The 16,013-nt window shown below is 33.7% G+C and overlaps 1 protein-coding gene across 1 annotated transcript in view; it reads left to right on the top strand.

The window, feature by feature from the left end:
- The window catches only part of LOC129805216 (neuronal acetylcholine receptor subunit alpha-7-like), a 122,404-nt gene that overhangs the window by 13,821 nt on the left and 92,570 nt on the right, over nt 1-16,013 (top strand). The window contains exon 2 of the mRNA XM_055852988.1: nt 1,066-1,769. Within this exon, the coding sequence (XP_055708963.1) occupies nt 1,658-1,769 (112 nt within the window). The 5' untranslated portion in view covers nt 1,066-1,657. The remainder of the gene's footprint in view (nt 1-1,065; nt 1,770-16,013) is intronic.

Genomic DNA, 16,013 nt, shown 5'->3' with positions numbered 1-16,013 from the left:
CAATAAGATCTTAGTTCTACATTATTAATGTTTTAGAAGATCCCCAGCCAACAGAGGACTTCCAGGCAATAAGGTCTGATAACTGAAGTTTAGCAAGCTTTAACCATTTAAGAACGATTAGGTCACCGGTGGTGACCCAAAAAATTAAATCTATCCTACGGCTATGTAATGTTTTGCTCAAAATAGTCAGAAAAAAACGATTTTTGCTCATCATCATCATCATTTTCAACCGCTTATCCTTAATTTGTTCGCGAGCCTATGGTATCCAGTTTAGCAGCTCATGCTTGACGATGCTTTTCTGGGGAATCTTTCTTCATTCATGCGCTGAAAATGACCATATAGGGGGAAGTGGGGCTGCTTTGAAAGTGGGGCACCTTTGAAATTGCGATTTTTCACCTATTTCTAAACAAAAATGAGCCTTATCGTGATTTAATTTAGCTTCTCAATCTGTTTGTCCAGCTAAATTATATCACGATAAGGCTCAATTTTGTTTAGAAATAAGTAAAAAAAAACGCAATTTCAAAGGTGCCCCACTTTCAAAAGTGCGCCACTTCCCCCTACCATCAAAGTTGTGAATGATTTTTTCTAACCTCTAATTTTTGACCCTTCCGTCCATAAAGGGTTAACTTCAACTCTGGATTAAAAGATTCACTATTGATCTTTACATATATTATTAATATTTATTTATTTATTTATTTCTATGCATCGGGCCTTTTATTGGCATTTAGTACATCGTTCAGTTTACAAATTTATTACTCAGATTACAATGTTTCATACAATCATTTGCACCGGGCGGGACTCGCACTCGCTACTGTGACAGTCGAGCCAGGGGTCACATCGCCCAAGAACTTTGTATATGTCTTTGATAAAATTCTCTAAATCTTATTTCCGTGCATCTCTGGAACATGAGCTGCAATAGAATGCAATGAAAAAGATATTCCTGCTGATGAATTGTGGAGTGTTCACTCGTGAGAACTTGTGCACAAAATCCTTGTGCAAGTGTAAGACGGAGTTCAATCTAAGAATTACTTTTTCATGTTCTTCTCAACCCACAACGCATTGCAGATAGGGATGTGTGGAAAAATCGCCATTGAAGGTGGTAAGGAGCAACTTGGAGCACAGAGGAGAAGAGGATCTCATCAGCCCCATTGTTAGTTCGGAACCCAAATGGATTATGAGAACTGATCTGTGCACTTGTGATATAATGATAAACAGAAACCTAATTCTACATGATAAGACAACAGAAGAAAAAAAACCAAGCTTAAAACTACCTAAATAAAACGCACGATGAGAGATATAACTAGAAAAATTAATAAAATCGTCTGACGCTAAAATAAAAGTGCCACACACTTAATAAAAGATCAACAACTAAATTGCATAAAATAACTTATAAATCTTAAACGCAATTGAAACAAACTGGCATTAATCGGGCTCTAAGCCAATAAAGGTAAAAAAAAAAATTAGGTGACGACGAGTATAAGAAAATTTTAGAAAAACATCCCTCAAAGTGGGATGTTTTAATACAAGAAATTAAAAAAAAATCGATGGAGAAAGAACGCACACAAGAGAATAATATAATATTCTATGAAATATAAACTGCAAATTAAATGTTCTGATGAAGAAGTAAAAACATTGTTAGAGTAAATGTTGTAGAAGAATGATTCTAAAATTGAGTATTTTAAAATCAGTGATGAGACACCAATTGTGGATACGAAGATGGACAATTTTCTGTTCCGTGTTTCTCTTGTACTTCCTGTGTCAACCACTGTGTAAGTATGAAGATTTCATTTAATAACTTTTTTTCCCAATGTTACATGCACAAAAAAAATTACACAGACCATATAGTAAAAGCCATAAAGCCTCGAGGAAGCAAAGAAATAATTAACAGGAAATTATATTTATCGTAGTCACTCATGTCACGCTACAATAACTTTTGATTAGCAGAGCCTAAGAGTTATTTTACAACTTTATTGAGCCATTAACTTACCTGACAGGCATGGTAATATAAAAATTCAAAAGCTATGTACCGGGGAAAATCTAAAGGAAGAACCACCACTCAAAATATATTGAAGTGCTTTGCATGAGTTACCACTCGAAATTGTTTTGAAGGAAAGCTCCTTATTTCATTTTCAATTAAAATCAAAAATTTATTTAAAGTTTTACAATAAATAAAGTAGTGCAATTGTTTATTTTTTATATTTATTTATTTTTTATAAAGGAATCTTGAAAAAGCTCACAGATTTACAAATTGTCAAAGAAGTTGTGTATTAATAAAATTATTTCTTCGATTAGTCAGTTAATTATTAAATTGAATATCTTAAAGAAAATTAACAAAAAATGGTTAATAAAATGTTATTTCTTGGTGAGATATCATAAACTTCAGTATTTACACATATAAATTATTCATATTATCGTATTAAAAAAATAGTTGTCACATGAATATCAAGATTCACATTTTCTTTTTTATATCCCAAAGTTAGAGTGGATATCCCGAATGATGCCACTACCCCATTTGGTGCCACCTTGTATAAAATAGTATTTTTTCAATATTACGATATTAAGAAATTATGAAATATATGATTTAGTGACTGTTGCATATATTTAATAATTCCTTAATATCGTAATAGTAAAAAAATATTATTTTATTCAAGGTGTCATCATATGGGGTAGTGACAACATTCGGGCTATCCATCCTATTACTATAAAAATGTGTCACTCATGTGAATAGTCGTAACTTTATTTTCATAAGGTTCCATATAACCTGAATAAAAAAAATAACCTGTAGAAATTAGATGACACAAATATAGTTTTCACCTTACTAAAATGACTTGGAATGATAAAGATCGTTTACCACTATCTGACTATAATATTACGTTAATTTTACTTGAAAGACTAACGTTGGAACTATCTTATAATTACTTTTGGGTAGCGGTAGTAGCGGTTACTCTGAAAATTATGTACTTCGTACTTCCTCTATAGCTAAAAGCTTTTAAAAATAACCTTATTTTTTCTGTAGTCAATAGATGACCTGTTAGATAAACTAACAAATGATATACCGTCGTTGCGGGTGACTTTGCACGTTTTTTCGCTGTTTTTCAACTTTGCCCTCTAAAAGTGGATAGTTAAAGTGAAGGGAGGGGGGTTTTTGAGTGAAATTATTTGTATTCAGTTGTTAATGAATGGATTTTGTGCCACTAGTATTAATTTTATAAAATTTTACTATGTTTAAAAAAATCAAGAAAAAAGGCTTGCACTGGGGATAAGGTGCGGGTGACTTTGCACTTTTTAATAAATACTAAAAAATCAACAATTTCTGATAATAAACGACAATGAAGATCTTCAGTTCTAAGGGTAAGATGCACGAGATCTACAAGATAACGTGGTCGCCATCTTGATTTGACGTTTCTGTCTGCCATTTTGAATAACTGTCAAAGCCTAAAACTAGTTCGATTTGATTGAAATTTTAGTATGTTGTAGCTGATATCAAGACCTTTTCAGAACGTATCTATGTTTCAGTCTACGTCAAGTATTCACCTAGATACAGAGGCTCAAAGTTTAAAATTTTGAAATATTCATATATTGTCGACCTTTATTTTCTAATGATGAATTTTAAAACCTAAACGAAATGCCTCAGTAGCTATCAAAAATGGCTGAGGCTTTTATTTTATATATTTATTTACTCTTACATCATTAAAAAAATAAATGAAAAGTGCATTTATTTATTTATTTTATTTTTTCATATTTGCAAAAAAAGTTTTTCAGATCTCCAAATAAAATGCTTTTATAAAGAGAAATATTACTTTTCTTTTTGTTTGTTATTTAGATCTCATCGCCTAACGATAGTACTGCCTTTTATTGTGATGGTTTCGATAAAAGAAGCTCTCCGTAGTTCTGTATTTATGAAAATGTCAAAAATTTGAACTTAGAGCCCCAGTATATCTAGACAATCGCTTGACCTAGGTCGAATTTTGTATATGTTCTGAAAAGGTTTTGACATCAGCTAGAACATACTAAAATTTCAGCTCAATCGGATGAGATTTTTGTTTTGACAGTTATTCAAAATGGCGGACAGAAACGTCAAATCAAGATGGCGACCACACCATCTTGTAGATCTCGGTCATTTTATCTTAAATTATCAAAAAATTGGATAATTTTTAGCCAAATACTTCTGTAATAAAGCTTAAGAAAGCCCGTTACATGCAATTTTATAATATAAATCATGCGTTCTTAGGAAGACTATAGTGAAAAAAAGGAATTTACTAAAAATAATGGACAAAATCGAAGTGGATTATTCTAGCCAGATAAATTTAGAATAGATTTGGGCAATTTACTTCTCTGAAATCGATTTTGGAATTGGATCATCAGATAACTTTTTCACGGAGTCGTTTTTGACAAAATACCTATACTAGGATTTCATTGACTATTACTGAAACTACAAGAATCCTTTTGAGGATCATTGTACCTTACTTGGTACTTAACATATCCCTATATACTTTGACATGGTAGACCGGATCGGCGAAGACTATCAATAAGTGCTAGAATTTTTCAAAGTCTGACGAACAGCAGAGTGCAAAGTCACCCCACGAGTGCAAAGTCACCCGCAACGACGGTATTATAACCGAGATTATAACCATTTTTGTTCAATATCTCAACGGAATTTTAAACTTAAAATCTTGAAAAATCAACAGAAAAAATGATTTTAAGATTTAACTATGTAAAAATAAATATATCAACAATATTTTCAGAAATTTTTCATTAGGAATTTCAAAAATTCAGCTTTTAGGCCAAATGTTTGTGACTACCTTAACTGACGTCGGTAAGGCAAAGAACATAAGATTGTCTTTGTAAAACTTCCTTTTCTCTTGAAATTCGAACTTATTTTTCAATTCTTTGAAATTATTTTAATTAAGTAATCCAAAATCGGAAGCAAAATGTTCCAATCGAATACGAATAGAATGAACCAGTTATGACACAATATTTGTTTTTATGTTTGTTTTTTATTGTTTTTCTCTTGGACGACTTTTTTTTAGTGATTCATAAATCAGTTCAAATCGGTTGTGAACCTGTAAACAAACGGGAAATGATTCAAAACTAGTTTTATGGTATAGAATCTAACTGCCTAGATAAACTAATGGCTTAAGCCAAGAGACGGCGTAGTGGGAAACTGTTGGGAATTTAGTCTAATCATGATCTTGATTATGATTACATTAAGCCGTCTCTCGGCATAATCCGTAGGTCTGTCCAGTACATTAGTCACAAATTTGAACATTTCGGAATACATTGGATTCTCTGCCATCCCTCTATAATCTCTGCCATTAAATTGTAAAATTCGTGTAAAACCAATTCTGGAATCAAAGTTGCAATAAATTAATGTGTTAAACGATCCAAATCTTCCCTAATACTATCAAACGCTGATTGAATTCTAATTTGAACCAGGATTGTAATCTTCGTATTTAACCCTTTAACGACGTGACACTTTTTACAGACTGAAAATCAACAATAAAAATTAAACTGAGAATTATAATCAATGATAAGTCTTACATCTAACCTTGGAAAGTCCAACAGAGTCTGATTTCGTGTATTTTGTGCTTCTATGAACGATAGGGACAAAAATAGCCCAAAAATTTGAGTAATTTTTATGACAATACCAATGAATAATATTTTTCGCTTTAATGAAAAATATTACGTATGAGTATTGTAGATTTTTTTTGCCAAAAGGGTTTTGTTTAAAAAAAAAACTTGGAAGTATAAAAAATAAATATAATCAATTATGAATTTGAGAATTTCAAAATTCACCATTTTTGAGCTTAAATATTTACTACATAGCAAATAGCTAGAGACTTGCAAAAAATATCCTAGATTCCTTCAACCTTCTACTTTACAATTATGTACAGATCATAAGAAAAAAATAACTTTAGGTAGTCAGGAAATATTATTTCTTTATAGGGCACCGGTGTTCCAATCGTCCTTAAAGGGTTAAATCGATGAAAATCGCTGACTTGGGTAACTTTATTACCATGTTAACTGCATCTTAAATGACATTTTCCGCAATTGCCGAAACTTTGTGAATTTATTGGTCGAATCCACAGGATCATTTTGAATTTAAGCACTTTGCCACCCATCATAAAGTTTCGATTGATTTTAATCATCCAACTTTGATGGAGTTTCAACTAGAGAATTTATATCACTTGACCTATCTCAAAGTCTTCAGTGGAGACTTTACTAACCTCTCAAATATTTGCAATATTTTGTACATAACATAACATAAGCTACATTTCAGTGAACCCTAAAGTACGAAGGCATCTCTACTTGTTTTTCTAAGAGAACTCATACGGTCAGCAAATTACTGAAAATTTTGTTGGGGTTTTAAAGAAAAAAATCAATGGAGAAAATTGCATTTTATAATTCACTACCTCATAATTTTCAGTTAATAGACGAATCGTGTATATAAAAGGGTGGTGAAGTGAATTTATTCAATTACCATTTAATTTAATTTGCTCCAAAAACAATCCAAATTATATTTAATTGGTCAATGTGACCAGTACAATAGGCGAATAGATACTTTTTGTGAGCACTAAAATTTTCACTCTCATATTGGGCTTTTTGTATTTTATGAGATTGGGAGAGAAATGTCCTCCAAAGGGAGCATTAAAATAATTGTCAAGCTCCACATAGAAAAGTTATTTATTGAATATGGACTTGAGTACTTTGCCATTTCCTCTTCCAAAATAATTCAATAAATTACAAGCCCCAAATTCAAGTATAGTTGTTGAGAAAATCTTTCCAAATGAATGTTGAATGTGAGATATTTTTCCCGGGACAAACACTCATAATGGATCATCGGGGAAGAATTGAGGCGTGTGAAATTTTATCATTAATTCAGCAATAATTAAATGTTGCTATTTTCCCCAGCAAAATTCCAACTGAATGTGTCTACTGAGCAGAAGGCAATCAATAAAGTGGCTTAATCTTCTTCATGTCTTCTACGGCACCAAAAACAATAGGGGAGGATATGTGCTACATTTTCGGGAGGGAGGGGATCGTTAAGTGTATATATATATCATTATGTTGCCATAAAAGTTCTGCTACAAATTCTACTGTTGGTTTAACAATATGTATTTGAATAAATTAAAGGCTTATTTGTCATGGAAAAATCGTTAAAATCTTATTTTGCATTTCTTATGTTAATCATATTCTCAAAAAGAAAATTTAGCTATTTTAAAAAAGGGTCCAAGTAATTGAGAAAGGAATAATCGAATATGAGACGCTCAGAGCAAAATCGAACTATCGTAAACGGTTTTCTCAACTAAAATAGGCCTTTTTTGCTTTAAGCTATACCTAATAATTAGGCGATCAATAATAATTTTCGGTTTTTAGATTATTTTCAATACAGGAATATTTTTATTGACACCAAGTTCTTCGCTTGATAATGATTAAATAGACCAGTGATAAGCCTAGATAAGCTTATGGCAGCTGAGCTTTTTTACAGACAACCTAGGAGTGCTTCAAACTGGGGGTACTTGCAATCGGTAACCGGTTTTGACCGGGACACCTTGCAACACAGAATGCTTGAAAATTCTATTGTGACTTGAATTTTGTAGATAAAAAATCGCATCGAGCGATCCATTGTTGGAATGGTTTTAACTTCTGCTACAATCTACTAAATTTCATCAAATTTTAAAATGGAATTTCCGAGGTATTCGACTAATTAACTGTATGACTAATCGGATCATTGAAGAAATCCGACGGAAATAGGGTGATCAAGGGTTGTAACACTTAGCGAAATCTTTCAAAACCACCAAAATTTTTAAAATTCTAGCAATTAGAATCGGAGATTTTAAAACTCAGGTCAGGGGGGTCGTAGGGGCTTTTGTTTTTATTTAATCGGAAGCTCTTACACAACACATAGCTATAACACAACTAAAATTTGATATCGATCCACGCCAAAAGGGTTGAGTAAAGGAAAAGTAAATTTGGGGTTGTTCCAAAATGACGGAAGGAGCGAAGAAGGAGTACGGGTATGGATCTGATACGAGTTCAGTTCCAGAAGTCCCCGGCCTCGGAGGGAAAACAAAAAATATTTTGAACTTTAGTTTTTTATTTCTCAACATAGTGTCCTTGTAGGTCGACACACTTTTCCCAGCGATGCTGCACACCCATCTTGTACTAGGTTCCGTCCAGGTCGTCGAAATAGGCGTCAACTGCAAGCTCGACCTCAGTATTGTTGGAAAATCTTTGTCAACCCAGCCATTTTTTCATTTTTACAGGTCGGATTTAATATCGGGTGTCTTAAGACCTTTCAAAAACAGGTACTAGATCACGTAACGATCGCCCATTTCTTCCATTTTCAATTTTTTTTTCTGAGCATTCACTTTCAACAGCTGCCAAGAAAAACTAAGCAGCGCATTTCCGCCAAACTTGAAACTTAATCTTTTTAATGTTGGTACTTTGGAAAACAGTCACTGGTCCCAACCTATAAGTGCCATCTATACCAGAGGCCAGGGACTTTTGGGACTGCCCTCGTATCACTATCTGATGCCGTCCATGCGACATTTAACCTTTGCAGAAAACCGTTTGTCGATATCTCTTTCCGTTCTCTCACCGTAACAGCGTTTGCACTACGTAGAATCTAACATGGTATTCGTGCTCTATGTGGTATTCGTAGAATATGGTATTCGTGCTCTATGAGAGTGAAAACGTAAGTATAAATACAAATTTTGAGCCCGATCTGACGAGGTAGCATTTCACATTAGACCACAGAAGCTGTGATTGTTAAGAATCTTCGCTAAACTTAGTGAGCTTTTAAGCTCACTGTTAAGCTGTTAATAACTCAAATTCTTTCCAGGCAGCTCAAAGATCTACTTAATGAAAATAATGAAGATCTACTTAAAAGAAAAAATAATTATCGTAGTCGATAATGACTCCGTTCAGTAATAACCTTTCGAAGAGACAAAGCCACTCCAAAGCCAAGCCAAACCTATTCGAAAATCTACCGGAAGCCTAAAGTGCAAGTTCATATACCCGCCGCTTTAGCGCTGATTGATCTGCCATTTCGAATTTCGATATTCTTGACACTTCAATCGTCAACAATGCCAACAACAGTGTGCAAAAATTTGCTACGAAAAGTGAATTTTTATGTAGTTTTTCGGAATTTCAGGATGATAGAATGTCTTAAATTCTATTTCATTCAAAGAAATGTTCTTTTGATGAACTTGCTCACTTTTGTGTAACCCTTCGGTTTAAATGTTCGAATTTCCAACGAGTTTTTAGAAGTTAAGTTAAGTTTCGGTAAGTTCTCTCTGATATACCTTCGGCACCTTTGAATCGGTAATGGAAAAATCTCAACCGGAGGGAGCTCTCAAATCGGGAAGGTTATTACTGAACGAAAGAAATGTGTAGGAACGGTCAAACTTATTTTTGCGATTGTACCAGTCACGAAAATTTTGACAAATATTTAAAGAAAATTTTTCACATTGTGTAGTAATCATATTTATATTGCTTCAGTACATGTCAGTTGAAAGTTTACACAAGAAAAGTTGTTTCAGTTTTATAAAATTATTTAATTTAGTTTAATCATCAACTCTACCACTCTCTAATTTTATTATTTCCTTTAATATTTAAGCATTTATATCAGTGATTGAATTCAAAGTTCAAATTTCATTAATTAAATTAATCATTATAAGTTTGAGCATTGTAGAACTCCTTATCCGACCTGGTTTTGGACATTTGTGGCAAAAATGAGATTTTTCCGTGATTTCCTTTGACTCGTCTATTAATAATTTTCCATGGATTCACAAGCAAATTGTGCGGCTCTCATAGACTGAGCTCCATCATTGAGATATTCTGAGATATTCTACTAGGGGGATACATTAAAATTGAATTGAACGTAAGATAGAAAGGTGGTATAGGCTTGTGTGAAAGAATGAGCTTAGCATGATGGTGTTGCTTGGCACACCACTTCTCAACCCCCTGAAACGGATATTATTGATAAATGAAGGCTATTACATCCCAAGAATATCGATATCCATACACCTATCAGTAAGGGGATGCAATTGGATTTGAAGGGGTATGGGTATGAGGATGGTACAATCTACTTTTCTATAATCTCGATGAGAGATGAAAGATTATGAATAGGTTTATTGGAGCCTCTTAATATTCTTATTAAGCTATTAATACAGCAGATTAACTATGGATAATTAAATACAGCATACAGATACATTCACAGCGTTTAATTAAAATTTCCCATCATATCGCGATGGTGAGAGGAAAAGTTGCTCAATCTTTGGGATTTTTATCCATCTCAAATGTTAGAACACTTGGTGGTGTGTTTGAGAATAATATGCCAAGTAAAGTATTCGAAGATTGATGATGGCAATAACATGCCCTTTTTATACATCTCTCGGATCCCCCAGCACACATATCGCGGAAGAGATACTTGGTGGTTGACATTTAAAATTTATTGTAGAGAGATACACCCCAAAGTCTTTGCACACGATCCTATATACAACAAGTCCACAGTAGCTTCCCCAAAGGTCTCATGTGTCCGAAAGAAAATTGTCACACGCTCGAATTTCACCCAGGAAAAAAAGTGGATTGACCTGCAAAATATGATGAATCTTCTTCAGCAAGAGATAGAACATAAAAAGAACGAGTCCGTAATATTTTGGACATGTACATTTGAAAGATTGAAACTTTCAAACGACTGAAATTTTCTACCTGAAGTACCGAAAAAACAAAATTTTTGATAAATTTGGGAAATCTTTTATAAATTGGAACATAGAGCGAAGTATGACAATTCTGAATTTTCAAAATTCAGTCGCTTTTAAAATGTAAAAAAATAAGCTCAATTTTTTACAATAGATAGCTTTCATGACCCTTCTTTAATGCCAACAATTCAAAATATTCGAGTAAAGATATAAAGAAAAAATATTAAAAATTAAACCCAGTTGTAAATTTCATGAAAACTCCTTAATTAAGCAAAATCGTATCATAACTACGACAAACCATGGAAAATTTAAACATATTTTTCGATATTTATTCTTTTCGAGCTTTATTCGATACTTATAATCAAACTTGAAAATATGAACAAACTTTTTCGAATTTAACTGCATCCCGAATTAAAAAGTAACCCGATCTTAAAAGAGCCGAATTAGCGAGAGTCTACTGTATTCTGTTGATTTTTTACAGAAAATTTGATGGTTGGTATATGTTATCCTCATTCCTCTCGTTCAGTAATAACCTTCCCGATTTGAGAGCTCTCTTCGGTTGAGGTTTTTCCTTTCCCGATTTGAAGGTATATCAGAGAGAACTTATCTAAAAACCCGTTTGAAGTTCGAACGTTTAAACGGTTTAAAACGAAGAGATACACAAAACTAAGCAAGTTTATCAAAAGGACATTTATCTTAATAAAATTGCAATTCAAACGTTTCGCCATTCTGAAATACCACAAAACTACACAAAAATTCACATTTTGCAGCAAACGTTTGCACACTGTTGTTGACATTTTTGGCGATTAAAAGCGTTAAGAATATCGAAATTCGAAATTGCAGAACGATCATCGCTAAAGCGGCGGGTATATGAACTTGCACTTTAGACTTCCGGTAGATTTTCGAATAGGTTTGGCTTGGATTTGGAGTGGCTTTGTCTCTTCGAAAGGTTATTACTGAACGGGGCCATTCTCTGTTCCAAGTTCCAGATTTTGGCGCTTAATGTCACCACTTTCGCCCCAAAATTAAGGCATTTTTAGGATCCTAATAAATACTTATTGGCTGCGTTCGGTAAATAACCTTTCAAAGAGACAAAGCCACCCAAAGTCAAGCCAAACCTATTCGAAAATCTACCGGAAACCTAAGGTGCAAGTTCATATACCCGCCGCTTTAACGCTGATTGTTGTGCCATTTCGAATTTCGATATTCTTGATATTTGAAATCGTCAACAATGTCAACAATGTGCAAACGTTTGCTGCAAAAAGTGAATTTTTGTGAAGCATTGTGGAATTTCAGGATGGCAGAACGTTTGAATTGCAATTTTATTAAGATAAATGCGCTTTTCATGAATTTGTTCACTTATGTATAACTCATCGATTTAAACGTTCGAACTTCCAACGGGTTTTTAGGTAAGTTCTCTCTGATATACCTTCGAATCGGTAAAGGAAAAACCTCAACCGGAGAGAGCTCTTAAATCGGGAAGGTTACAGTAGACTCTCTCGCAATCAGGCATATGGGGCAAAATATCATCCAAATTATCGAGAGATTTTGGCATCAAAATCATTATAAATTTCCCAAAAAATTTAAGAATCAGGATGAAACAAGGGGAAATACAGCGAAATTGAACAAATTTCGATTGAAAAAGAACCGATTGAGCGAGAGTCTACTGTATTACTGAACGAGAGGATTAAAGACTTATTTTATATGCACTTCGTCAGAGCCCTTATTTTAAAAAATGGGCAATTCCTTCAATAATCAGCATTGTACTGGTAACATGTTACCTAGTAAACCATAATTTAGCCGGGATGAGTAACACTCGGTCCATATCCACTACAGATCGTCGGAAAGGCATCAACCTAAACCAAGTCCTAAATCAACAAGGTGGCTTTCCTTACCAATAACAGTGTTTTGAAAATAACTTTAAATGTACATTGGATGTACTCTTATAATTTCGAATAATTGATTTTTATTCATGTCCATACGCTTTAAATTTTTATAAAATTTTCAATGTGCGCGATTTAATATCAGTTTTCAACACATTTTTTTTACAAAATTTTGCGTATTGAGTAGGGTAAAGTGATACAAGTTGGACATAGTGTTACAAGTTGGACAATTCGTCGGTACAACTTGGACAGGGTTTTTTTCTTGATAGATACAATACTAAACTTTTTTTAAGCACAAAGAACCAAATTATAAAACTAAAGCATTAAAAATATACAAATAAAAATGAAGTACTAATTTTATCAAGAAAAAAACCCTGTCCAACTTGTACCATGGTCCAACTTGTACCACTTTACCCTATTTGATTTTTACATTGAAAGTAAAGGATTTGACTCTTCGAAAATATGAATTGTCACTTTTGCTGTTCTCGGTTTGTCAAATTCGTATGTCAAAGTATCTGACAGCAATCTGAAAGATATAAAAGACGGGAAACTTTCACAACTTTCTCTTGACATGCACCCTAATTTCGTGGAGCCTCCTCAGCGATGATGGTTGCAAAGATTGATAAGCAAAAGTTCAATATGGAATAAAATGTTTGATTTCACGTGGACCATTGAAAGTGAATCTGGTGGGATTTTCACGGCGGGTGTCGTAAGCGAATTTCGGTTGCTGACACACTGAAATCATAGCTGGGAGGAAGAAATTTTTGGTGGTGGAGCACAAATGGACTAACCGAGTGACTGACTGGTTCATTGATTCCACGGCATTCTTTTTTATGGTGCACCACATAAAGTTCCTTTTTTTGCGCCACAGCCAGAGCACTTTATCGGAGGGCCAGTGGAGGCAGCAGAAAAAAAGGAGTGGTGAGCTAGAGGAAAAATTGAAGGATGGCGTAGAGGCGCCAGCAATAGAAAGGCATTTTAGTGGAAATGTGTACTATAATATGGAGGAAGTAACAAGGAAGAAAAAAAAACACGAAAGACTGTGCTGACTATAAGTTTTTATATTCATAACATTATGGCATACAATAACCCTCTGGTTCTCCACTTCAGTGCTTTTCAATCGAGGATTCATACACACGAAATCCCATACGATTCACAGGGTCCAGTCGAGCTGGAACTGTTTCAGTGCTAACCACGAAATTGCATTTTGTGCAGACAACAGTAATTTGGCCAGGGTAGAAGCTGAATTTGATTAAGTAGCATCGCACGTCTTCATGTCTAACTTCGCCAGAGGCTCAAGGATTAGTTTAAGGACTAGGCGTTAGGAAACACTGCTACAGCATTTATAGCCACAGCTTTTGGGATTTACGCTTCTGGTAACCATCTCTGATCTAGGTCGCATTCATGGAATATTATTACACAGTGGATGTTTTAGTGTAATATTGAGGACTTGGATGTTTTGGGACTTTAATTTTAGTTTTTCTTTTAAAATATAAATAATATTTCAAGTTCAACTACAACACTGCTGGCAATAATCATAGCTCCACTTTTTCATACTGGAAAAACTCTGGAATTAAAAAATAAAAAATAAAAAAATCATTTGAAGGTGTTTTCAAACATATATGAAAAATTGCCAATTGCATTTCATACTGCTAGAACTGTGAGTAGGGGAAAGTGCCCATGCTTGATACCATTTTAAGCTTCGTAATGACTAAATTTTCTATGTTTTACAATATATATGTGATTCATCGCAACCATATTTTAAAAACTATGGGAAAGTGGCCAGTTTTTAAAATATATTGCGAAGTTACATTTATCGAGAAACATAGGAAAAATTTAGTCATTACGAAGCTTTCAATGGTATCAAGCATGGGCATTTTCCCCTACTGAGTACTGTAATAGCGTCTTTGTCAAAATGGTGTTTTTCTGGTGCCAATAATAGCTCCAGAGAGTTTTTCCAGTATGAAAAAGTGGAGCTATGATTATTGCCAGCAGTGTAGTAAAAAGAATAGAAACACCTTTTATAAAAATCAAAATAAAAAAAAATCCAAAACGTCACTGAAATATCGACTATGCGAGGCGTGAGAGATATTTTTAACGATCTTGATTCTAAAAATGACTAGTCCAAAGGTGTGCAAGAATCGTTTAAAATCGCACAAACGTCAAATGAAACTTGTACGTCAATGGTCAAAACGCTACCTGAAAAAGCTTTTTTTTTACGTTTATCCGGTTTCAAACGGTTCTTGCACACCCCTGGACTAGTCTAAAATCCAGGTAGTACTCCAGTACACTATTTTAGGTGGCGAAGCGGTCCAGCTTTTCCGAAATGCTCAAACTCGACACATATAGGGTAAAGTGATATAATTTGGAATTAGTGGTACAAGTTGGACATAGCTTTTTTCTTGATAAATACAGTACAAAATTTGTTTTTAAGCACAAGGAACCAAATTATAAAACTAAAGCATTAAAAATATACAAATAAAAATGAAGTACTAAATTTATCAAGACAAAAAGCCCAGTCCAAATTGTACCATTGTCCAACTTGTACCACTGTCCAACTTGTACCACTTTACCCTATGCTATACTTTAAAAATCCTTTCGCATAATTTATCATATATCGGTTCATAACCAATTTGAACCGATCTTTAAATCGCGTAAGAGAATCCAAAAAATAGCTGAGAAATAATAAAATTGATTTTTGGGCACAAATTACATTTCGGTTAATTATCGAAAAGAATCATCGCAACCATGTCATGAATTCCAAAACCTTTCTAAAGAGTCCCAACGTTATAATAACATTAAAATAAGAAATGTGTTCTCTAGAGACTTTTTAATTTTTGACCTCAAAAAAAAAATTATTATATATGTTTTGAGAATTTGTGAACTTTTTCTTCAATATTAATTATATTCAAGTACAGAGAAGTGACAATCAGAGCAACTCATACTCAAATCATCCAGTCTTCTCTATTCTTATTAGAAATGATTCAGCGGTATTTTCGTATCAGGACAAAATGTCCGCCTTGGTAATGTCTAAACTAAAATATGTATATTAATAAATGAAAAAAAAATCGCACGTCGTGTTTCCGAGCAATCGTAAATAACATAGTTTTGGATGGGAAAGCAAGATGTGGGGTTAAATGAGGGACATGTTAATAGTCTCAGGATTAACTTACGGGTCGCACGAAGGTCCAAACTTTATTCATCCGGTCGGTACCAAGCCTGAAGCTTAAATGATCCATTTAAGCTTTAGGTTTGGTAACGACCGAACAGACAAACGGACAAACCAGCATGACGTCAAAAAACTCGAAACTTCAGATTTCCAAAATTCTACCACAATAAGACCCATTGGGGTTTAACCCTTTAACGACGAGACACTTTTTACAGACTTTTTTTAAAAGGTTAAAGAGTTGAAATAATATTGAAC

The sequence above is a fragment of the Phlebotomus papatasi genome, chromosome 3 (assembly GCF_024763615.1).
Source record: "Phlebotomus papatasi isolate M1 chromosome 3, Ppap_2.1, whole genome shotgun sequence".
Classification (NCBI taxonomy): Eukaryota; Metazoa; Arthropoda; class Insecta; order Diptera; family Psychodidae; genus Phlebotomus; species Phlebotomus papatasi.
Note: the sequence above shows the minus strand (reverse complement) of the source record. Positions and strands in the feature narration are given on the sequence as shown.